Below are 25,935 nucleotides of genomic sequence, written 5' to 3'. Positions count from 1 at the left end.
CTGTTCACACTGATGATAATCAACAAACACACAAACTCACCTGATACAGTCAGAGTAACAGCATCACTGCGCTGAGAGCTTTGTGTTCCCATCTGTCCTGTACAGCTGTAATTACCGCTGTGAACGTGATCAACACTGCTGATGTTCAACTCTTGTGTTTTATATTGGTAGTTTGTTCCCTCTATTTCCCATCTGTACGTCCACTCAGTGCCTCCTCCCCACTTTATATCACATCTGAGAGCGACTGTTTCTCCTCTGAACACTCGTTCATCAGGCCGCACCGTCACCACAGCTTTAGGACTAACTGCACAAACACAGATGATTGCATTTATTTTTGATTCAAAGTTTCATAAGTTCTGCAGATATTGTCTCTGATCTGTGTGTTTCATCCCATACTCTGTTCTCTCTCACCTGTAACATTTACCCACAGTGCATCACTGTATTGTGTGTAGTAGACTGGGTTTCCTCTTCCAGCTCTACACCAGTACTGGCCTCCATCAGACACTGAATCAATCTTCACTCTGGAGGAGTTTGTTTCTGTCTTTGTCTCAGAGTTCAGTGTGTGTTTGTTCCAGTAAAAGTCCCATCCAGTGGCCGGATTCATGCGACAGGTCAAAGTCACTGTGTTTCCTGTCAGTGCAGCTCCTGCAGGATATGATGTGAGTTCAGGCTTTGGCTTCAGATCTGCAGGAGAACAAGAACACATTCAGATCCTGAAGAGTCCAGGGGGCTCATTTATAAAGAGTGCATATGCTCAGATTTGATCTTAGAGTGTGCGCACGCTTAAATCCATGCCAATGCTCATATTTATAAAAACTGTCTTTCACGTGGAAAAGTGCTTAGCGTCACGTCAGGGTCTGAGCAGATGTACGCACTTATTCTTGTTCGAGTACTGCAGGTTTTTGAAAATGTAAGCTGTTCTTGCAGCTCGCTGTCCTAAATTAAAGAATTTGGAAGATGAGTGGTGATCTTTTACATGTTAATGACATGAATTAGGAGTCGTTTACAAGGCAGAGAGCTGAAACCATTAATTTGCACGCAAGTTCAAGATCATTTCATAGATTTCACATATGAAAGAAACGTGCACGTTCGTTTTCTGTATGTATATTCATTTTATGAATCATATTTATGCATATTTGAGAAATGATCGTAAGATCCATTTTAGGATGATTTCTGTGCAACATTTTATAAATGAGGCCCCAGATGTATTAGATAAATCATTGATTATTTGTCTGCATCAGAAAAATAATTCTGACATTATGCATCCTGCACATTTAACAATACGCTTGATTTGTATAAAAACAGGTATGTTTGCTTAGAAAATAAATGAATAAATAAATGAACATAGTAACATTTATTTGTTTGTGTATAAAATACTGAATAGTGAACTTGCTACTGATGCTTCATATGCAGTTTTGCATCATCTAAAAGTGCTTCAGCCCTTTAATAAGAACAGATATGGCTGATACAGAAGAGTATAAGAAAAGTTTCGAGTCACAAATATTGATGTTAAATGAGTATTAATCAGATGTGAATATGATCACTCACCTGATACAGTCAGTGTAACAGCAGCACTGATGTCTGATCTCTGTGAGTCTGATCTCTCTCCTCTACAGCTGTATTCAGCTCTATCAGACACAGATGTGATGCTGTAGACTCTCTCAGTGACGTCTCTGATGACTGAACCATCTTTAAACCAGCTGTATCTCCACTGAGTGTTTCCTGCTCTCTGTATGTAACATGTGAGAGTGACTGTCTCTCCTCTGAACACACGCTGATCTGGAGTCACCTTCACTACAGGCTTTAGATACACTGCATTAAAGCACATATGAGTAGATATTGATGAAACAGCATCCCAGTATCAGGATCACTGTTCTGAACCTCTTAATGAGAAAAACACTGCATTAAATAAATCTAGTTTGTTTTGATCGTATCAAAAATCTTTCCAATTATTGGTTAAAAATCAAATGAATCATTGATATTTTGCATGTCTACACATTCTTTGTGTATTCTTCAAGATGAATATCAGAAAATTCACATATCAAACAACTGAACATTTGTAATATTAACAATATATTACATAGTTACATATTTACAAATGTAAATATTTACATCATTTAAGACTGCAATAAACCTTCAGCATAACTAGCCAAGCAGTCTTATGGTAAGTGTGCAAATTTATCCACAGACTTAAATCAGACTCTTAAATTGGATCTTTTTATTTAATTGATACTTATTTTGAGCTGATCACTGGACATTAATCACTGAATTAACATGCAACAACAATGTCAAATACTACTACTGAATATGAATCATTTATCACTGCATACTGTATTCCAAACACTCAAATAATATACAATATGAAGATAAAGAGTATGTAAAATACTGTTCTGAATTTAAAATACAGAATAAAAAACAAAAAATGCATTTAGTAAGCAGTAAGCATTTAATTCTGAACAAAGGCACAGTGTCTTGACTAGTCATGTGGACATAGTAGAGTGAGTTTAGAAGAACAATGGTATTCAACTCACCCGACACAATGAGAGAAACAGCAGAGCTTGATCGTGATGAGACTGATCTTATCTCTCCTCTACACCAGTACTGACCCTGATCAGACTCAGTAGCTCCTCTGATAGTGAGAGTGTCTCTGTTTACAGTGTAACGATCAGACGACTGTAACATTACACTGTCTTTATACCACCCATATCTCCACTCACTGTGATTAGTCTCAATCACACACTTCAGATTGACTGTCTCTCCAGTGAATACAGGACTGTCTGGAGTCACAGTCAGAGTAGATCTGGGTAAATCTGTGAAGAGAGAGAAAAAAAAAAAACAGTGATTCAAACAGTAAAAATAACTATTTTTGAAATTGTGTTACAGAAGTCTAATATAGTTCATGCATTATTTTGTCATCTTTCACAACATTTGTTCTGTTTTGTTTTTGTCGTGTGATTGTTTCTGATCTGAGTGTTTATTGGAGGCTCTGGCTCCGTCTCGTCCTCAGACAAACACCTCTGACTCGTCACAGAAAGCAGAATGAAGCTCCTGCTGAAGGAGAGCTGAAGACCTCCAACTACAACCTCCTGAGGAGCAACTGAACCTCAATCAACTTCAACAGACTATCTGAAGACTTCATGAACATTTCACATCATTATCTGTCACTTTATTCTCTCTGACTGCAGGTGCAGAGCAAAACTCATCTGTATTGAACTCTGTCACTCGAGTGCTTTTCTATTCTCACGGTAGTTGTGAATTTCATCTGCAGTAACAGTGATGAAAGTTAAATATCAAAGATGTTGATGCCCATAACAATGAAAAAATCTTGTCAAAATGTACATGATATTTTACTAAACTAGAACCTCCACAAAAGGTGTGTGCATCTGAACAGAATAATGGCTAAAGTGCTCCATTGCTCTTATAAGATGTTGCTGCTACAGATGACTATAAGAAAAGTGTTGCACCAGAAATATTGATGTTAAATGAGTATTAATCAGATGTGAATATGATCACTCACCTGATACAGTCAGTGTAACAGCATCACTGATGTCTGATCTCTGTGAGTATGATCTCTCTCCTCTACAGCTGTATTTACCACCACTATGAGACACAGAAGCTGTGAAACTGTACTCTGCTGTTGTTGTTGTGTATACTGGATACTGAGGCTCTCCATCTTTAAACCAGATGTATCTCCACTGAGTGTTTCCTGCTCTCTGTATGTAACATGTGAGAGTGACTGTCTCTCCGCTGAACACACGCTGATCTGGAGTCACCTTCACTACAGGCTTTTGTCTTGCTGTATTAATACACATATGAGTAAATATTGATTGATAGCACCACAGTCTCATGATCACTACAAACTCAATCTGCCTGCATCTAAATATCAAGTTTGATTGAAATTTGTGTTGAGAACATTTTTTCCCCCTCTAAATATTGGTAAATCTAAATTGAATAGCAATTGGATTAAAATTGCATTGCTCTTTCGTATTCACATGCAGCTTTTACAACATTTCCAGCATTTACTTCAAATAAAAATATAATGTGATGAGGTCATGTGACGACTAGTTGAACAGAATTGTTGATAATATGAACACATATTACTGAGCTCTATCCTGTAATCAGCAACACAGTATTTCATTTTCATTTCATTCAAAAAATCACAGATTGTCAAGATGTGTAATCACATAGAATGAGTTTAGGAGAAAAATAATATTTCAACTCACCCGTCACAGAGAGAGAAACAGTAGAGCTTGATTGTGATGATTTTGGTCTTTTATATCTCTGTCCTCTACACCAGTACTGACCCTGATCAGACTCAGTAGCTCCTCTGATAGTGAGAGTGTCTCCATTTACAGTGTAACCATCAGACGACTGTAACATTACTCTGTCTTTATACCACTCATATCTCCAGTTACTGTAAGACTTAATCACACACTTCAGATTGACTCTCTCTCCAGTGAATACAGGTCTGTCTGGTGTCACAGTCAGAGTAGATCTGGGTAAAGCTGTAAACAGTTAATTACAAATTATAATCCATTACTGATTACAAATTGCATGAAGAAAATTATAGTTGGTAACATATTCTATTAGGTTACACATTTTAGGTAATGTATTCTGACTACAACTGACTAAACTTTCAGCAAGACTTCAAGGGTCAAAGGGGTTTGGGTGACAAACCAATTTGGGAATCCGTGCATTACATGAACATGAAAACAACCACGACATTACATGACCAAGGTTTCAATCTCTCTCTCTCAATCTCTCTCTCTCAATCTCTCTCTCTCAATCTCTCAATCTCTCAATTCTCAATTCTCAATTCATTTGCTTTATTGGCATGACATACTTAGATACATATTGCCAAAGCATTGTACATAGCATAATAAAAACAAATATATAATATATATCATATATATCCATAAATAAACAAAACAAAACAAATGTAAAATACATCCATATATATATTTATATAAACATTAATGGTACTACTAATGCAGATGTGTTCACTCTTTACTTCTTAGTTTGTGACATTTATGAATATATTGTGCTACCAAAGAGGAAGCAGGTCCTTCAGCGAGTAATATTCTTAATTTTTCATTTTCATGAAGTGACTGGAACTCAGGAATAATCTGCTGTATTTGACTGTACAGTGCGTCTCTTAAGGACGTGTATTTGTCACAGTGGAGGAGAAAGTGTTCCTCCGTCTCAACTGATCCAGATCTACATTCGTTACAGATTCGCTCTTCTTTAGGTAACCACTTTTTATGTCGTCCTCTTTCTATGGCCAGCTGGTGGTCACTCAGTCTGTACTTCGTCAGTAAATGTCTGTGAGTTATATTTCTGACTGAGATCAGATAATCAGCCAGACTGTACTCTCTGTTGAGTTTCAGATAGCATTGGAGACGACTTTGGTCTTTGGTTTGTTCTTTCCAGTGCTGTATGTATGTCTCCTTCTCTTCATTCATAATTTCTTTGATTCTTCCAGGTTTTTCAGGGTTGGTGATATTGAGTGCTTTGTTAGTCAGATCTGACACCAATACACAAAGATGACTTTTTTTGGGCACTCATTTTTTGTGTTTGTAGTGCTTTAAAATGAAGAGAATCTTCAGAACTAGAGTTTAAGTGGATCCAGAACTTTAAAACTCTTTTTTTAATGATTAGATTTAGGGGGAGACGGCCTAACTCCGCTCTGCAGGCGTTATTTGGTGTGTTTCTGTGCACATGAAGGATGCTTCTGCAGAACTCTACATGCAGAGCTTCTAAAGGGTGTTTGAGCCAATCTTTATGGCTGTAGTTACTCGTTGGGCCCCAGATCTCGCTTCCATACAGGGCAATAGGCAGTATGACACTATCGAAAATCTTTGTCCAGATTCTGATGGGGATGTCTATTTTGAATAATTTTGTTCGTATGGCATGCAGTGCCCTGCGGGCTTTTACAAGTAATGTTTTTATTGCTAAATTGAAATTTCCAGTGGGAGTTAAAACCAGACCAAGATAATTATATTGTGAAGCATGCTGAAGTGTGGTGTTGTTTAAAGTAAATATATGTTTATGTTCTAGATTTCTGGGTTTTTTCTGAAATATCATTATCTTAGTTTTTTGGATGTTGACTTCTAAGTTCCAATCAAGGCAGTATTTAGTTAAAATGTCAAGGTTGTTCTGGAGACCTTCTGGTGTTTTAGATAGAATTAGCAAGTCGTCTGCATACAGTAAATATTTGACTTCTGTGTCGAATAATTGTAGTCCTGGACTGTCTGATTGGTCCAGTAGATCTGCCAGTTCATTGATATATATGTTAAATAAAGTGGGGCTGAGGCAGCAGCCCTGTCTCACTCCTCGCTGTTGAGAAAAATAGTCTGTCCTTTGCTGTCCAATTTTTACTGCACATTTATTTTGGTTATACATGTTTTTAATTAAGTCATAAATTTTACCCCCTATGCCACTTTGAATAATTTTATAAAACAATCCATTATGCCAAATGGAGTCAAAAGCCTTCTTAAAATCTATGAAGCATGCAAATATTTTTCCCTCTTTCTTTAGGTGAACATGTTGATTTATTAATGTGTGTAGTGTGTGAATATGGTCAGTGGTTCGATGTTTAGGGAGGAAGCCAATTTGAGATTTGCTGATGATATTGTGCTGCTTTAAGAAAGATGAAATCCGAGAGTTGATTATAGAGCAAAATACTTTTGCCAAATTACTGGTTACACATATCCCTCTGTAGTTATTAGGATCTGTTTTGTCTCCACTTTTAAAGATAGGAGAGATGAGTCCTGTGTTCCAGACCTCAGGAAAAACGCCTGAACTCAGAGTCAGATTGAAGAGTTTGAGTAATGCAATCTGAAGTTCAGGAGAGCTGTTTTTAAGCATCTCATTTTTTATGTTGTCAGGGCCACAGGATTTCTTACATTTGAGGGATTTCAGTTTTCCACTAAGTTCTTGTTGGGTTATTGGATAATCAAGAGGATTTTGGTTGTTTTTGATACATGATTCAAGAGCGTTCAATTTTTCAAGGACTTTTAACTGGTTGGGATTATTCAGAGTCAGTTTGATGTGTATAGAGCTTCTCAAAATAATCTTTCCAAATTTGACCATCTTGTATGGCTAGTTCTTGTGGCTTTGTATTGTTTAGACTGTTCCAAGTGCTCCAGAACTGACCCTGATCAATTGTGTTTTCCATCTTCTGAAGTGTGTTGTTATAATAATCTAATTTCTTCTGTCTCAGTGTGTTTTTGTATTGTTTCAGAAGTTCTGAGTGCTTCAAGCGTAATTCTGAGTTGACTGGATCTTTGTGTTTTTGATTTGAAATTAATCGTAGCGCTTGTCTTATTGTTTTACAATCACGGTCAAACCACTTTTCAGAAGGTTTTTGTTTAGCTCTGTTTTTGTGTTTATATGTGGTAGTTTTATTTAAATGAGCCTTTTTTGCTATATTTTCAAAAATATCATTCATATGTTTAATTGCTAAATGTATTCCTTTCCAATTATTATCATATGTTGAATTGTTAAACAGTGTTATGGAATTGACTATTTCATTTGACTTCAGTGCTTTAATATATGTTTCAGCAGCATTAAGAGTCCATCTATATGGTGTTTTGAGCTTATGTAGATGAATTGGCTTTTTCTGGATCTCTCTTGATTTGATGTTTTCACCTTTAATGCAAAGATTGATCTGGCTGTGATCAGACAGGGGGGACTGAGCTTTGACGGTAAGTGCACTGAAATGGGAGGGTCTTATATTTGATATGGCATAATCTACAACACTGTTGCCGAGATTTGAGCTATAGGTAAATTGTCCACAGGATTCTCCTTTGATTCTACCATTGAGGATATAAAGTCCTAAAGTTTGACAAAGGTGGGCTAACTCTTTCCCATGCCTATTGACTCCAGTATCCTGGTTATTTCTTCCAGGTAGAGTACTGAAGAGATCTCGGGGTAAATGTGTGAACAGATGTTTATCTCCCGAGTTATCAATATAGTCTAATTCTGAACCGGTTCGAGCATTTAGATCTCCACATAGTAAAATTTTCCCCAGAGATTGATACTGATTAATTTCTTCCTGTAAAGTGTAAAACACTTCATTGTTGTAGTATGGGGAATCTGATGGAGGAATATAAATTCCACAGATAAAAAGGTCTTTATCTAGAATTCCAAAGCTTTTATCCAATTTTAACCAAATATGATTTTTGCCTTGCTGTACTGGTGATGTAAAAGGGGCAATGCAATTTTTTATCCATATGACTAAACCTCCAGAATCTCTACCACGATGTATTGAGTTGAGTTTCCAGGAGAGTTCAATCAATCAATCAATCAATCAATCTCTCAATCTTTTTTTTGTACTTTTGTATGGTTTGGTATTAGTTAGTTATTTTTGTGGAAAAGTGGGAGTCGTGTTAGAGGAGGATGGCGTTCCATGTGGAGACGCCATCCCTCTCTCTGCGCAATGGTTTCAGGTGTATGCCGGAGGACGGAGTGACGGTGGAGGATGTTTTAGTTGCAGCAGGAGAGAAGGTAGGACATGATAATATTTCCTCTGCTTCTAGAATGAACAGAGCTGTAGTCGTTTTTTTGAAACAACAACAACTTGTGAATCAGGTGATCGAAAGTGGGCTTATCATTAAAGATGAATTAGTGCAAGTTACACCGCTGCATAATGCATCGAGTAGAGTAGTGATTTCGAACTTCCCGCCGTTCATCTCTGATGACGTATTAGAGCGTGAATTAGTGCGGTTTGGCAAGATTGCGAGTCCTTTCAGAGCGATCTCTCTGGGGTGTAAGAACCCGTCATTGAAGCATGTCATGTCTTTTAGGAGACAGGTTTACATGTTTTTAGAATCACCAGATCGCACACTTAACGTTTATTTTCGTATAAAACATGAAGGGGGAGCATATATGATTTATGCAACTACCGGAAGTTTGCGCTGTTTTGAATGCGGCCATAAACGGCAGATGTGTCCGCATAAAGATCGTGGACAGGAAAACATCGGGCCAGTGATAGAGACTGATGCTCAGGCTTCATCCGTACAAACAGGTCAGGAGGAGATTTCAGGCCTCACGGAGGTAAGGCAGTCAGAGGTGAACATGGCTTTAAATGTAGCGGCGAATACCTCAGAGATACCAGTGGTAGTGACAACAAGTTCATATACTGATGAAGATGTGGCTAAGAGTAAAGAACACTTAGTTGTTGAACAGGACAATAAATGTGACGAGAATGTGTTGCCAAGTACTAGTTTTGTTCAGCATGTGTGTGATGCAGTGAAGAGTAGAACAGATTCAATGACAGCAGCAGAGGATGATTTGTCAGATGAGTCTTCTGTGTTGGATATGGACTCCTGCTCACAGTATGGGTTTGAAGAGAGCTCTCAAGATACTCAGAAGGAGCTCTCTTTATATACTTTAGAGGAAATCGATCAGTTTCTAGATAATACTTTTGGAAAGCAGGTTAATGTTAAAGAATTCTTTCCTGATGTAGAGAAATTTGTAAAGTCAGTTACTTTTCTTCAGAAGACTGTGGGGGTTGATCTCCTGAGCGAAAAGAAGAGGTTTCGTTTAAAAAAGCACTTAACTACTGTTAGAAAGGCTAGAAAAACAGAGAAAAAGAGAACGTCAAGAGTACTGTTGTAATTGTTTTTTTTTTTTTAAGCTTCACATGGTGTCTTTTTCTATATTTCTGCTTTTTTCTGCCTGTCTGCTCTTTCTTCCAGCATTTTTAATGGAATTATTGAGGGTTGGCTCACTTAATATTAATGGTGGAAGGGATGAATGTAAGCGTGCGCTTGTTTCTGAAACAATAGAGGGAAAAAAATTAAATGTTATTTTCCTTCAAGAAACGCATAGCGATATTGCTAATGAATTTGAGTGGGGATTATGGTGGAAAGGGCAATATATACTTAGCCACAAAACAAATGTGAGTGCTGGGTTGGCAATCTTATTCTCTCCAGATCTAAGAGTTAATGTTTTAAAAAAAGAGGAACCTGTAAATGGAAGATTAGTAATAGTAAAGGCTGATATTGATGGAGCTCTTTTTTACTTTGTAAATGCATATGCACCCAATGTGGGACATGAACGACAAAAATTTTTCAGGATGTTAAGAAATGCTTTAATGTTATGTGCTGATGGAAATATAATCATGGGAGGTGATTGGAATTGTACTGAAAATTTTACTATTGATCGCACAAGTGAAGAACCTCATCTTCAGTCTGCATCTCAATTATCAAAAATAATTAGAGAAATAGATCTCTTAGATATGTGGCGGATTAAACATCCACAAGTGAGACAATATACTTGGATTAAAATGACCGATAACAGAGTCAGTGCTGCTCGATTGGATAGGATCTATATGTCCAATCATCTTAGTAGTCGGAGTATTGATTGTTGTATCATTCCAGTAGGGTATACAGATCATCATTTGGTTTCTCTTACTATAAATATGTCCAAGTGTACAAAGAAGTCTTCTTATTGGCATTTTAACACTAAATTGCTTCAGGATCTTAATTTTTGTAAACATTTTGAGACTTTTTGGCAACAGTGGAGATTGTGTAAAGACACTTTTGAAAATTTAAAACAGTGGTGGGACATAGGGAAAACAAACATTAAATTGTTTTGTTTGCAACATACTGCTAATTCCACTATTAAATTAAGAGAAATTATTCAGTCAATTGAAAAGGACATATCAAATATGGAGGTGGATTTAATTAATAGATATGATCCTAATCTGTTTAATAACCTGCAAGAAAAAAAAGAGAACTGGGGTTGTATTTGAATGAAAGGGTGAAGGGAGCTCTTGTAAGGGCTCGTTTTGTCTCTGTAAATGACATGGATGCTCCTAGTGCTTATTTTTTTAATTTGGAGCACAAAGTGGCACAACAGAAACAGATGTCATGTCTTCGCCTTCCTGATGGGAGGGTAACCAGTAACATCACGGAGATGAGGCCTCATGCAGTGACTTTTTATTCCAGTCTTTATGCTGCTGAAAAATGTGATACTGACTGTGCCGAGCAGCTAATTCAAGATTTGCCTCAAATAGACTCAGACTCTAAGATTGCCTTGGACACTGAATTATCTCTTCAAGAACTCACTACTGCAGTTGGTCAGCTTGGCATTGGACGATCTCCTGGTATAGATGGGTTGCCGTCTGAATTTTACAAGCGTTTCTGGAACTGTATTGGAGAAGACTTATATGAGGTTTTCTGTGAATGTAGCAAAGATGGTTGTTTGCCTATATCTTGTCAACGTGCTGTGCTATCTTTATTACCAAAAAAGGGAGATTTCTCTCTTTTAAAAAATTGGAGACCTGTTGCATTACTGACTACTGATTACAAAATTATGTCTAAGTGTCTTGCTAACAGACTTAAAAAATATCTCAATTTGATTGTACAAAAAGATCAAACTTATTGTATCCCAGAAAGAACAATAATGGATAATTTGTTTCTAATTCGGGATATTTTAGATATTTGTAAAGTTTTGAAATGAAAGTTGGTTTAATTTCTTTAGATCAAGAGAAAGCCTTTGATCGGGTTGATCATGGTTATCTTTTTGATGTTTTAAAAGCTTTTGGTATTGGTGATTCTTTCTTAAACATGGTCAAATTGTTGTATTTTGGTGCGGCTTGCATTGTTAAAGTGGGAGGTGGGTTAAGCCGGCCAATCCCAGTTTCAAGGGGTATCAGACAAGGTTGTCCTTTATCAGGGCAACTGTATAGCTTTGCTATTGAGCCTCTTCTTTTTAATTTACGTAAAACTTTGTCTGGTTTTATTGTTCCTGGTCTATCTCAGAGTTCAAGTATTACTTTAAGTGCTTATGCCGATGACGTGACTGTGTTTGTTAATCATGAAAAAGACATTAAGGCTCTGGTTAATGCACTCAGTGTGTATGAAAAGGCTTCATCGGCGAAAGTGAACTGGGACAAAAGTGAGGCTTTTTGGTCAGGGCAGTTTTCTGTTGAAAATCTTCCACAGTTGCCAGGAGATCTTACATGGAAAAGAGAGGGGTTAAAGATTTTAGGTGTTTATTTTGGGAAAAGTGAGTCTCAAAAGTTAAATTGGGAGGGTTTAGAGGAAAGAGTGTGTACCCGATTGTCTCGCTGGAAATGGTTGCTACCCCAGTTGTCCTACAGGGGAAGAGTTTTGGTTGCTAATAATTTAGTGGCTTCTACTCTTTGGCATAAACTGTGCGTACTGCAGCCACCTACAGGATTAATTCAGAGCATTCAAAGGAGTTTGGTGACTTTTTTCTGGTCAGGACAACACTGGATTCGAGCAGCGGCTTTGTATCTCCCAGTACAAGAAGGCGGACAGGGCTTGGTGGATATTAAGTCCAGGATAATGACTTTTCGGCTGCAGACAGCCCAAAGACTCTTGTTTAATAAAAACTCTGCCTGGATGGACACTGCAACAGCTCTTTTGAGGAGGGCAGGTGGAATGGGCTTTGACAAACATTTGTTTTTAATGCAATTACAAGAGAAAGAAATGGTGGATCGCACCCCCTTTTATAGATCTGTGCTGGAGGCCTGGAAGGTTTTTATCGTATTAAGACCACCTAATATACCTGTTGGTCATTGGTTGTTTGAGGAACCATTGTTTTTTAACACCTTCTTATCTTCAAGACTGTTGTCATCGGAAAATGTGCGAGCACGACTGTTAGCGGCTGGGTGCAACAAGCTGGGACATATCCTGAGAAGTGAGTTGCAAGACTTGAGCCAAAGAAGTGGTGTGAAATCAATCCGGTTTTTACAACAGTGCATTGCAGAGATTTTCAAGGACTTGAGCACAGATTATCAAGTTTTTTTGAAAGACCCAGACGCCCTAAATGAGTGGGTTGAGGGGTATGGTCATCTTTTTCCATTAATCAATGTAAGCCCGGCTGTGGAAGACTGGGTAGAAGATGAAAGCCGTTTACTGACTCTGAAAACACCAGTTTTGGAAAGTTTTGATTCTGCTGGAAAGAAATCTCTTTATTTGATATGTGTTAAAGTTTCCAACATGCAATTTTTGAATGGAGTTTCTTCATCAAGATGGACACAGTTCTTTGGATCTGACTCTTCCCCTAAAGGCTGCTGGCGTACCCTGTACAAATGTCCGATTGACAAGCGGACAGGTGACCTCCAGTGGAGGATTGTACATGGGGCAATAGCCACAAACAGACATGTGGTACACCTCAATCCTAGTGTTGGGGTGGGTTGCCCGTTTTGTTCTGAGACGGAGTCAATTTTTCATCTCTTTGTGCAGTGTTCACGATTGGTTAATCTTTTTGATTTTTTAAGTAATTGTTTTTTGTCCTTGGGTGAAGTTTTTTCTTTTCAATGTTTCATTTTTGGGCCAAAGTATTCATTTCAAAAGAAAAATGTGATGGTTTTAATGAATTTTTTATCTGGCACTGCAAAATTGGCTATTTGGAAGACAAGGAAAAACAGACTGTTGGGGCAAAGGTCAATAAGCGTTGTGCCTATGTTTTTAGGTTTGGTAGCTTCTCGAATTAGGGTAGAGTATGCATACTACAAGTTGGTGGAATCTCTACCAAAGTTTAGAGAATTATGGGGAATAAATGAAGTATTATGTACACTGTATGATAATGAATTGGTTTTGAGGTTTAAAAAAAAAAAAAAAAAGGGGGGGGGTGAAATTATTCATTTAATTAAAAAAATGTGTGTGGTGTTGTAAATCTTTTGTAATAATAGCTTGTCAATTGTAATAATAAAGGTGACTTAATCCTCTCTCTCTCTCAATCTCTCTCTCTCTCTCTCTCTCTCTGCGCATGCGTGGGCGTCTGCTGAGTGAGTGCGAGGAGCGTGTGGGTGAGAGTTCTTCGGTGTGTGTGTGTGAGTGAGTTTCTTTTCCTTTTTTCAAGCTACTTTTTTTGCTTCTGTCTGTCAAAGTTTAACTTAGTCTTGCGTGAGGTGTTTAGGAAGCGCAGTCTTCCAGCGCGTGCTGGTTGACAATGGCGTCTTCAGAGCGCATGAGCTATGAGCGGCTTTCTCGCCGGCATGGTATCAAGATCGCGCCTGTAATGAATTGCTCAGTTGAAGACTGCAGTTTAGCGGTCGGACAGATTGTTGGACACGACAGTATAATGTCAGCCTCTCGAATGAATAGCGCTGTGGTGATCTTTTTAGATAACGTTGAGAAAGTAAACAGGGTGGTGGAGAATGGAGTTATTATTCAGGAGACGTTTACTCCAGTAATTCCCTTAGTCCAACCGGCAAAAAAGATAATTTTGTCCAATGTTCCCCCGTTTATAAAAGATGAATTGTTGACAACGGAATTGTCTAGACATGGAAAAATTGTTTCACAAATGAGGAAAGTTCCGCTAGGCTGTAAATCCCCTTTACTTAAACACGTAGTCTCCTTTAGACGACAAGTCTTTATGGTTCTTAAAAGTGAAGTAGAGGATCTAAGTGTGGCACTTAAATTCAAAATTGATGGCTTTGACTGTGTTGTGTATGCAAGTTCTGAGACTATGAAATGTTTTAAATGTGGAGCAGAGGGGCACATTCGAAGCTCGTGTCGGGTACAGACCGCGGATAACAGCGCTCATGTAGCGGCTGATGAAGAGGTTGTAGATGCTGTTGTCACTGCTTCGGCTGAATGTGATCAGGTTGAAGGTGCGTCTATTGCGCCAGAGGCAGGAACGAGTTATGCTGGGGGGGGAGAACCCGAGGTGACAAAGGGGGAAACGGTAATAGATTCTGTCAAAGCAGCTAAACGGTTGACTGAAGAAGAAATTAATACAGATTATGTGAGTGATGACGCACTGTTTAAAACACCTCCTGTTAAGAGAAAAAGGAATAAAGCGAAGATGAGGACTGAAAAGTCAAAACAATGGTCTGAAACACAAGTTGATGAATCTGATAATGTTGAAAGTAGTCCTGTTGAAGATTCTGATAGTGAAGCTCTGGACAATAAGAGCAGAAGGAATGCATGTGGTGACTATTCTTTTGATAAAGTCAAATCTTTTTTACAAAGATCAAAAAATATGAAAAATGTGCAGGTTACAGATTCTTTTCCTGATCGTAAAATGTTTGTTGATTCTGTTGGGATGTTAATGAGGAGTGAGGGTGAAGAAAAGTTCACCGTTCAAGAAATATATAGATTAAGGAAAATTATTGCTAAATTAAGATCAGAAATTCAGGCAGAGGATGGGTTTGAAACAATGTAGTTTTCTCTGCCTTTTCATGCTGAAATTTGCCTTGTGTGTAATCCTCCTCTCATTCTTCTTTATGAGTGTGGTGAGAATAGGCTCTCTTAATATGAATGGTGCACGAGATGCTTATAAAAGGGCATTGTTATTTGAATTATTAAGACAAAAGAAAATCGATGTGATGTTTATTCAGGAGACACACAGTGATGTTTTAAATGAAATTAATTGGAGGAGAGAATGGGAAGGGGTGGTGGTGTGCTCTCACATGAGCTCTTCTAGAGGAGGGGTAGCTGTGCTTTTTGCTAAACATTTCACTCCTGTCTCTTTTGAGGTGAAGCAAGAAATTGCTGGTAGACTAATTTTTGTGCGTGCACAGTTTGAAAAATTTAATGTGGTGTTTATTAATGTATATGCTCCTAATAATGGTAATGAGAGAGTTTGTTTTCTTAATGAGCTTAATGGAATATTGCAGAGTTGTAATTCAGATGAATATGTGTTTTTAGGTGGTGATTTTAATTGTACTGAGAATTGTGTATTAGATCGGAATCACGCTGAGCCCCATGTGGCTTCCAGCCGTGCCATACGCACCTTGATTGAAACTCATAAACTGTGTGATATATGGAGACATTTAAACAGAAATGATAAACAATATACATGGCTGCATACTCGAGAGAATTTTATTTCTTTGGCCAGATTAGATAGACTCTATTGTTTTAAACATCATTTCAATATTGTGAAAAGCTGTGTAATTAGTCCTTCTGGGTTTTCTGATCATGCTATTGTTATTTGTAAAGTGTTTATATCAAATATAAGGTCAAAGAGTGCCTATTGGCATTTTAATGTCTCTTTGTTGAGTGATGCAAAGTTTAAAGAGGTTTTTCACTTTTTTTGGAAGGAATTTAAATTAAAGAAAAGGTGTTTTATGAATTTAAAACAATGGTGGGATGTTGGAAAAGTTGAAACTAAGTTATTATGTCAACAGTATACTTTCAATGTCTCTAAAAATATTACACAAAAAATGAAAGAACTTGAAGAGGAAATTGCAGAGGTGCAAACAAGATTGGAGTCTACTGGAGAACAAAATAGTGTTGATGTTCTTAAGTCCAAAAGGATGTTTCTTGCAGACCTGCTAGGCGTGAAGGCAAAAGGTGCATTGGTCAGGTCACGCTACCAAAATGTAACACAAATGGATGCCCCATCCAAATTCTTTTTTAATTTGGAAAGAAAGAATGGCCAGAGTAGATACATTCACTCGTTGCGATCAGAGAACGGGCGAGAGCTTACAGTGCTGTCTGAAATAAAACAAAGGGCTGTAAGGTTCTATAATGATCTGTATGGGAGTGAATATAAAGATGATGAGGAAATGTCTGCCAGTTTTTATCAAGGTTTACCGAAGCTTCCAAAAAAGTCAAAGGAAGCATTAGAGAAACCTTTGTGTGCACAAGAGCTATGGAAAGCATTGCAGATTATGGAGAGTGGAAAAGCTCCAGGAATCGATGGGCTCCCAGTTGAATTTTATAAAGCCTTTTGGGAGGCGTTGGGTGAGGATCTGTTAGATGTTCTCAATGAGAGCATAGCTGAAGGTTTTTTACCAGTGAGCTGTAGGAGAGCTGTGATTACTCTCCTACCCAAGAAAGGTGACCTTCAGGAAATTAAGAACTGGAGACCAGTGAGCCTGTTGTGCTCCGATCTGAAAATCTTTTCTAAAACTCTGGCGAATAGATTAAGAGAAGTGATGGGGAACATTATACATCCTGACCAGACGTATTGTGTGCCTGGTAGGTCTATTTCTGATAACATCTTTCTTGTTCGAGATGTAATAGAGGTTGCTGGTCTTTTGGGCATCAATTTAGGGCTCATCTCCATTGATCAGGAAAAAGCTTTCGATAGGGTTGAGCACCAATATCTTTGGAATAACCTTGATGTTTTTGGTTTTGGCCCAGGCTTTACTGGAGCAATTAAAGTGTTGTACAAAGACATTGAAAGTATGCTAAAAATCAATGGTGGTTTGTCCGCCCCTTTTAGTGTTCACAGGGGCATTAGACAAGGTTGTGCACTCTCTGGAATGCTTTATTCCTTAGCAATTGAACCACTATTAAACAAATTACGGTCTAAAATAGAAGGCTTACTGCTACCTCATGTTAATCTGCAACATCAGATATCAGCTTATGCTGATGATGTAATGATAATGGTCAAAGGGCAGAATGATATAAATACTCTGGTAAAAATCATTCAAGAGTTTGCGAATGTATCTGCTGCTAAAATAAATTGGAGTAAGAGTGATGCCTTAATTGTTGGAAAATGGGAGAAGGGGCCACCGTTATTACCTGGTGGGTTAACCTGGAAAAAGGGAGGTCTTAAATATCTAGGAGTGTTTATTGGAGATGCTGTCACACAAGAAAAGAATTGGTTTGGGGTGGTTGAAAAAATAGAGGGTAGGTTAAAAAAATGGAAGTGGATCCGTCCACAACTCTCTTTTAGAGGACGTGTTTTAATAATTAACAACTTGGCTGCTTCAACATTGTGGCACAGATTGGTATGTGTAGATCCTCCTTCCGGTCTGCTTTCCAGATTACAAACATTGCTGGTAAACTTTTTTTGGGATCGGCTTCACTGGGTCCCTCAAAGCGTACTTTTCTTGCCTGTGGAAGAAGGAGGTCAAGGTCTGGTGCATCTGTTCAGTAGACTTGGAACTTTTCGCCTGCAGTTTTTCCAGAGACTGCTAACTGGGCCTGAAGATCTGGTTTGGAGGAAAGTGGCTCAGAGCATATTACAGAGGATCGATGGACTTGGACTTGACAGTACTCTGGTTTTTACGGATCACAAACAATTGAATTTCAAAGGACTTCCTTCTTTTTATCATGGACTATTTAAAATGTGGGGACTTTTCAGTCTTAGCAGGGTTTGTAAAACAGAGCCATTGTTTTGGTTGCTTGAGGAACCTTTGGTTAAAGGATCTCGCTTTGACTTATCAAATGAGTGTTTGCCAGGTCTTTCATTAAGACTTTGTGGCTCTGGTATGGTAAAGTTAAGGAACTTAATTGATGTGGCTGGACCTCATTTAACCGATGCTCTTGCACTGGCCGCCATTTTAGGTCAGAGGTCTTCACGCCAAACTGAATTTATTTTAAAACTCTGGAAAAAAAGATTAACAGAGGAAGAATTAATTATGTTACAAAACTTTGCTGATGGACGTTTGATTCCAGATATAAAAGATCCTTTTCCCAAAATTGCCATTTCTCCTGATTTGAGAGGTATGACTAGCATACTGCTGGATATAGAAGGTCTAAAAGATATGGATCTGAGTCTAGTGGAAGGAAAAGAGCTGTATAAGTGTTTTGTTAAGATCTTAAACAAAGGGGCATTAAACCAGAAGAAAGATACTGTTTGGCGAGAAAAATTTGGTTTACAAGAGGAAGACAAGCCAGTTTGGAGGGTGCTATACAAACCACCTTTGAATAAGCAGACTGGTGACCTGCAGTGGCGGATTTTACATGGGGCTATAGCTGTGAATGCCTTTGTCTCTGTTATTAATTCAGATGTTGTTGATAAATGTGTGTTTTGTGGGACAAGAGAGACTGTTTTTCATTGCTTTACAGAATGTTTCAGATTGGGACCAATTTTTGCCTTGTTGAAGGGCTTATTTTTAAGATTTCAGGAAAACTTCTCTCCTAATGCTTTTATTTTAGGATTGAGATATTGCCAAAAGCAGAGAATAAAGTGGCAGCTGATTAACTTTATTGTTGGACAAGCAAAATTAGCAATATATGTCACAAGGAGAAATAGAATTGAAAATAGACCAAATCAAGATGTTGTAATTCTTTTTAAAGCTTTTTTAAAAGCTAGAGTGAGTGTTGAATTTAAGTATTATCAACTAATGAATGATTTGGAGTCGTTTGAATTACAGTGGTGTTTTAATAACATTATTTGTGTTGTAATTGATGGAGATTTAATTTTTGACATGTTGTTAATCTGAGTTTTTGGGTAAATGTTTTGATTTTCTTTGTTTGATTTGTTTTGATTTAAGCTGGTTACTTTGTACTGGTTTTTATGTTTATGTATAATAAAGGTGTATGAAATCTCTCTCTCTCTCTCTCTCTCTCTCTGGTTTGCATGCTGGGAGTGGAAGTGTGGGGTGTGAGAGCAGTACACTTGTTTTGTTTCAAGGTTAAACCTTTTTTTTTTTTTCTTCTGTTTTTTTTTCATTTCTTTTTTTCTTAGTTTTGTTTATTTATTTATTTTTTTATCACGTTATATTTTATATTTTGGTATATTACTTTTCAAGAAAAAACACTGGTGTGTTTCCTTCATTGATAAGAAAGCCATGGCGTCTCTCTCTGGTGAGGGAACGCCAGGCCTCTCTATCAAGAATGGATGTAAAGATTTTTCGGATCAATCGCTTACGGTAGAAAACGTGCTTCTAGCGATGGGCGAGATTGTAGGGCACGAAAATATAGTATCTGCCTCCAGAATGAACAAGGCTGTGGTGGTGTTTTTTAAAGATGATAAGTTTGTAAACAGCCTTGTTGAAAAAGGAATTGTAGTTTGCGACACCTTGCTGCAAGTAATGCCTTTGCGTGCACCTGCTACTAAGGTCACCATTTCAAACGCGCCTCCATTCATTCCTAATGAGCACATTCTAAAAGAACTGAGTCGCTTTGGAAAGTTTGCTGGATCCATTAAAATGGTTCCGCTCGGGTGTAAAAATGCTTCTTTAAAACATGTGCTGTCTTTTCGAAGACAAGTTTTCATGTTTTTAAATGCGCAATCTGAATCTTTGGATATCTCGTTTCGTGTTCAACACGGTGATAGTTCCTATATGATTTTTGCAACAACAGATAGTTTGCGTTGTTTTGAATGCGGTGATTTGGGACATAAGAAGCTCACGTGTCCACATAAGAAACCATCAGAAAATGGAAAGAACGCTAGAAATAATGATGAGCGAACCAATCAAAGCGAAAATAATGACAGTCTAGATAAAGGAAAACGGCCTTCAGTTGTAAAGGATGTGATTCCAGAAAAGAAACAAAAGACAAATGGGGTTAATGATGAGGGTTCGGCAGGTGATCCCAGAGTTATTCCCCAGGCCAGTTCTTCAGTCGAGGAAAGTGTTATGGATCCAAGCTCAGAGTCAGAGGTGAGTGAGTTTATTTCATCTGTGCGAGCTGGTGATCATGCTGTTGGCCCGAATGTTTTGAAGGATGATGTTGTTGCTGTTAAGGATAACGAGCATGTTTATGGTGATGTGGCTCCGAGTGTGAGTGGGTCACAGTCAAAGGCGTTTGTGGAAAATGAAATCAGCGATGAGGATTTGGAGGATTGTGATAATTGTTCGGAGTTTTCAGAGATTGATTGCAGTCAGACTTTGGATGACGTTTATTCGGTCGAAGAATTAAATGAGTTTCTGGATTTAACTAAAGGGAAGAAGGTTGATGTTGTAAATTTCTTCCCAGATGTTAATAAGTTTATTAAATCAGTGGTGATCGCTCAAAAGACGGTTGGCTATGATGTTATTTCAAAACAAAAAAGATTTCGGCTGAGAAAGTTTCTAACAACTGTACGTAAAGCTCAAAAAGGTCACGTAAAATTGTTAAAATTGAAAAGATGAAGCACATGGGTGTGGGGTTTCTTTTTATTTTTTTGTTTTGCTTGTGTCTTTTTTGTTTCTTTTCTCTCTCCCCTGTAATGTAGATTCTTAGATTAGGATCTTTAAATGTAAATGGATTGAGGGATGGGGGGAAAAGAGCTGTACTATCTGAATTTCTTAGGCTTAAAGATACTCAAGTAACTTTTTTACAAGAAACTCATAGCGATATTAAAAATGAACCTGAGATAAATTTGTGGTGGGAAGGAAAAATGGTTTTAAGCCATGGCACAAATGTCAGTGCAGGTGTAGGGATTTTATTTTCAGCTCACCTTAATGTCAATATTTTATCAGAAATGGAAATAGAGAAAGGACGTCTTTTATTAGTGAAAGCGAAGATTGATAATCATGTTTTTGTTTTCATAAATATTTATGCTCCAAATATAGGATCAGATAGAATTTTAATGTTTAGAAAGTTAGGAGATTTTTTAAAAAAGTTATATTTTGGATGGTGTTTTAATTGTTGGTGGGGATTGGAATTGCACTCTTAATTTTCTTTTAGATAGAAATAATGAGGAACCACATTCTGTATCGGCTTCTTTCTTAAAAAGTATTATATTTCAGAATAATCTGGTAGATGTATGGAGAGATAGGAATAAAAAGATGAAACAATATACATGGACAAAAGCTTCACAGGGAATGATAAGTGTAGCAAGACTTGATAGGTTTTATGTCAAGCAGGCTGAAAATAATAGAATAATGGGGTGTAATATTTTTCCATGTTGTCTATCAGATCATCATTTTATTACGGTCAATATTGTTTTGACACAATCTAAATTTAAAAGTTTTTATTGGAAATTTAATGTTACTTTGTTGAAAGAGAAAGATTTTCATGAGAAATTTGAATTGTTTTGGAATGAATGGGGTTCTAAAAAAAATGAATTTGATAATTTGATACAGTGGTGGGAAGTAGGAAAGACCCAAATAAAAATTTTTTGTCAGCAGTATTTATGTTTTTCACCAAACAATTTCTGAGATAGAACATGAGATCTTTCATATCACATCTGGTATGATTCAACATTCTAATTCATCTTCAGCTGACATTTTATATGAAAAGAAACAGGATCTGGAATCTTTGTTACAGGTGCGGGCTAAAGGTGCCCTGATAAGATCCCGTTTTATGTCTGTACATGAGATGGATGCACCCACAGCTTATTTTTTTAATTTAGAAAAAGTGTCAAAACAGCAAAATGAAATGTATTGTTTGACTACACCTGATGGACAAAAGACGTCTGATTCAAGACAAATGAGAAGGATTGCAGTGGATTTTTATTCAGACTTGTACAGAAAAGAAGAAACCGATGGTGAATGTGTTTCACAGCTATTGCATCAACTGCCTACTCTTACAAAAACGCAGAGTGAGAATCTGGACAGTTTTGTTTTGTTTGAGGAGTTGACTGATGCCGTTAAACAGATGAAGCTGGGGAGAGCACCTGGAATTGATGGACTATCAGCGGACTTTTATAAAGCTGTATGGAAGTACATTGGAAAAGACTTTTATGAGGTGGTCCAAGAGTGTTTTAAAGAAAAACGCCTTCCCATAAGTTGCCAAAGGGCAGTTTTAACACTTTTACCAAAAAAGGGTGATTTGAGTGATCTTAAAAATTGGAGGCCTGTGTCACTTTTAACAACTGATTATAAGTTAATAGCCAAAGTTTTGGCAAATAGGTTGAAAACTGTACTGGGAGACTTGATACATCAAGATCAATCCTACTGCATTCCAGAAAGAACCATATATGATAATATTTTCATGATCAGAGATATTTTGGATTATTCTAAATTATATGAAGTGAATGTCGGTTTTCTGTTTTTGGATCAGGAAAAAGCTTTTGACAGAGTTGACCATGGCTTTCTGTTTAAAACAATGAGTGCTTTTGGGTTTGGAGATGTTTTTATTTCTTGGATCAAACTCTTATACATGAATGCCTGTTGTATTTTAAAAATAGGTGATGGGTTAAGTAAGCCAATAAGATTGCTCAAAGGTATAAGACAAGGATGCCCGTTGTCTGGTCAGTTATATGCTTTGGCAGTGGAGCCACTCCTGTCTCTGTTAAGAAAAAATCTGACTGGCTTGAAGGTTGATGGTAACTGCAATGCTTTTAAGTTAACAGCATATGCAGATGATATTACTATAATTGTGAAAGATCAAAGAGATATTGATATTGTTAATGACAGTATCTCTTTATATGAGAAAGCATCATCTGCAAAATTGAACTGGAGTGAAACAGAAGCATTTTGGTGCAATTATAAAAGAACAAAGCCTTTACCTCTTATTCCTGGAAATGTAAAGTGGCAAAAAGATGGTTTTAAGTTTTTAGGCATCTTTTTGGGTTCAGAAGTGTATCAAAGGAACAATTGGGAAGGTGTAAAAGATAAAATGTGTAATAGATTATCAAAATGGAACTGGATTTTACCTCAACTGTCTTACAGAGGAAGAGTGTTGGTTATAAACAACCTTGCCGCCTCTGTCCTATGGCATAAAGTAATTGTGTTGAACCCACCGGATGAATTCCTTAGGGAAATTCAAAAAGTGCTTGTTGAATTTTTTTGGAATGGACAACATTGGTTAAGAGAGTCAGTATTGTTTTTGCAGTTAAGTGAAGGAGGCCAAGGCCTTATAGACATTAAGTCTAAAGTAGCTGCTTTTAGACTACAGACAGCACAAAGATTTCTCTACTACCAGTCTCAGAATTGGGCAGAAATAGCTTGTGCTTTATTAAAGAGAGTGGGGCGGATGAATTTGGATAGACACCTCTTTTTAATAAATTTGAAGGAAGTGGATTTTAATGGACTTCCCTCTTTTTACACATCAGTATTAAATGCATGGCAAATGAGTGGGTTCTTGAAGAACCTATCATTTTTAATCCTCTCTTATCTAGTGTGATCTTAAAATCTAAGGGTGTCTGCACAAGCTTGGTTAGAGCAGGAATATGTAAAATCTGTCATCTTAGGTCAATGGACCAATGGATTTCTGCAGAAAATCTGGCCATGAAGATTGGTATCCATCCTGTTCGGACTGTTGAGAAATTATTATCTGAGATTCAGGAGTCATTTCCTGTTATATCATTGCAGGAAGAGATAGTTAAGAATGTTTTCCCTAATATCAAGGTGGATGTAAATGTAGGAGATTGGCAGGAGGTTGACGGAAGATCACTTTCCTTTAAAACACCTGAACTTGGCCTCTTCTCCACTATATCTAAGAAGGCATTTTATCTTGTTTGTGTCAAATATTTAAATTTAAGAACATTGAAAGACCTTTCAGAGACCAAATGGACTAATTTAGTTGAATTGGGTACTTCTCCAAAAGGATGTTGGAGGTCATTGTATAAGAAACCAATTGAAAAGAGAAGTGGGGATTTGCAATGGCGGATCTCACATTGGATTTTGGCAACAAACCGTTATAAAGTTCATTTAAACCCTTTGCAAGGGGAAGAGTGTTTGTTTTGTGGTCTTTCAGAAACAGTTTTTCATATTTTCATCGGATGTTCAAGGGTATTAGGAATTCTTGGTGTGTTAAGAGATTTGAGCAATAATTTTGGTTTTATCTTTACGAATAGTTTTTTTATTTTTGGACCAAAATATAGCGTTTCAAATAAGAGTAAAATTGTTTTTTAAGGCAAAAATGGCAATTTGGTTGACAAAGAGAAAAATGCTGTTCAATAATGACACCGATCCTTTGAATATGTTTAGAGCGATGGTAAAAAGTAGACTGGAGTATAAGTATTATGAATTGGTGAATGATACTGAATCCTTTTTTTTGTTGTGGGGAGTTGGAAATCTTTTATGTCAACCCAACGAAGAAGGAGGTTGTGATATATTGATGTAAGAGAAGCTGTGTTTTTTTGTTCTTCTTATTAATAATGTCTTTTTTTTGAAGGAATGGTTTGTGTTTAATGTATATATTTTTGTGTTGATGGACTGTAATTAAAGAGATGTTGAAAGGTCTTTCTTTCTTTCTTTCTTTCTTTCTTTCTTTCTTTCTTTCTTTCTTTCTTTCTTTCTTTCTTTCTTTCTTTCTTTCTCTCTTTCTTTCTTTCTCTCTCTCTTTCTCTCTTTCTCTCTCTCTCTCTCTCTCTCTCTCTCTGTGCGCATGTGCGGAGTGAGTGTGGAAGGAGCCGTTTGTTGGGAGTGAAAGTGTCTCCTTGGTTGAGTGAGATTTTTTTATTTATTTTCTTTTCACTTATTTATAGTTATTAGGTTTAGGTTAGTTTTTTGTTTTGGTTGTTTTTTCCCCTGACTTCGGTCAGGAAGGGAGATTTTGGGGTCAGAGATGGCGGATCTCTCACAGTTAGCCATTAAACATGGTTGTAAGTGTATGCCTGAGGCCGCGGTGTCAGTGGAGGATTGTCTGATAGCTGTGAGTGCGGTGATCGGTGGCGCAAATATTAAATCTGCCTCCCGTATGAACAAAGCCATTGTGTTTTTTCTCAGTGAAAGCCGCATGGTGAACGAATTAATTGAAACAGGGTTGATAATCAAAGATATGTTTGTGCCTGTTCTGCCTTTGTCAAGCCCAGCCAAGAAAGTCATTTTATCAAACATACCGCCGTTTGTAAAAAATGAACAACTAGAGCAAATACTCCAGAGGTATGGAAAAATAGTTAGTCCAATTAAAATGATTCCTCTTGGATGTAAAAGTCCGGAGATTAGACACGTAATGTCGTTTTGGCGTCAGGCTTTAATGATTCTGAATTCTCAGAGTGATCCATTAAATTTGTCAGCGAAGTTGAGTATTGAGGGAAAGGATTACACTGTTTTTATAAGTTCAGAGTCAATGAAGTGCTTTGTGTGCGGTGAGTTTGGACATGTCAGACAAACTTGCCCGAGGCGAGATAAACCAGCTCCGGCTCTGGTACCGGCTGTCGGTGCGGAGAACAGTGAGAGGGCGGCCGGCGCGGATGATGCTGCGACCGCTGTGGCGGCAGAACCGCAGCGGGACGGAGCGATCTCTGCGCCCGGTGTTCTGCCCGAGGGGGCTGGGGTGCTGGAGGCCTCTGGAGACGGCCTGGCGGAGGCCGCTGAGGAGGAAGCCGGCCCGAGTCATGCTCCCACCGAAACGCAGCCGGAGACGAGCTCGGGACAGATGGGTTTGCAGCCAATGCCCGAAACTGATTTGATATGCGATGGAGGACAGGCGCAGCCTGATAAAATGGAGAGTG

General features: G+C 37.7%; 1 protein-coding gene across 6 annotated transcripts in view; it reads right to left on the bottom strand.

The window, feature by feature from the left end:
• Positions 1–25,935, bottom strand: part of LOC306842985 (Fc receptor-like protein 5) — a 51,718-nt gene that overhangs the window by 8,274 nt on the left and 17,509 nt on the right. For 4 of the 6 annotated variants that reach the window (XM_079374239.1, XM_079374237.1, XM_079374236.1 and 1 more), the window contains 6 exons: positions 4,224–4,505; positions 3,518–3,796; positions 2,532–2,810; positions 1,549–1,812; positions 412–684; positions 41–304 (listed from right to left, as the gene is read on the bottom strand). In XM_079374239.1, coding sequence (XP_079230365.1) covers positions 41–304; positions 412–684; positions 1,549–1,812; positions 2,532–2,810; positions 3,518–3,796; positions 4,224–4,505 — 1,641 coding nt within the window. The remainder of the gene's footprint in view (positions 1–40; positions 305–411; positions 685–1,548; positions 1,813–2,531; positions 2,811–3,517; positions 3,797–4,223; positions 4,506–25,935) is intronic. The other 2 variants (XM_079374240.1, XM_079374241.1) reach the window with 1 other exon arrangement.

Source organism: Barbus barbus (assembly GCF_936440315.1).
Source record: "Barbus barbus genome assembly, chromosome: 2".
NCBI classification, from domain to species: Eukaryota; Metazoa; Chordata; class Actinopteri; order Cypriniformes; family Cyprinidae; genus Barbus; species Barbus barbus.
Note: the sequence above shows the minus strand (reverse complement) of the source record. Positions and strands in the feature narration are given on the sequence as shown.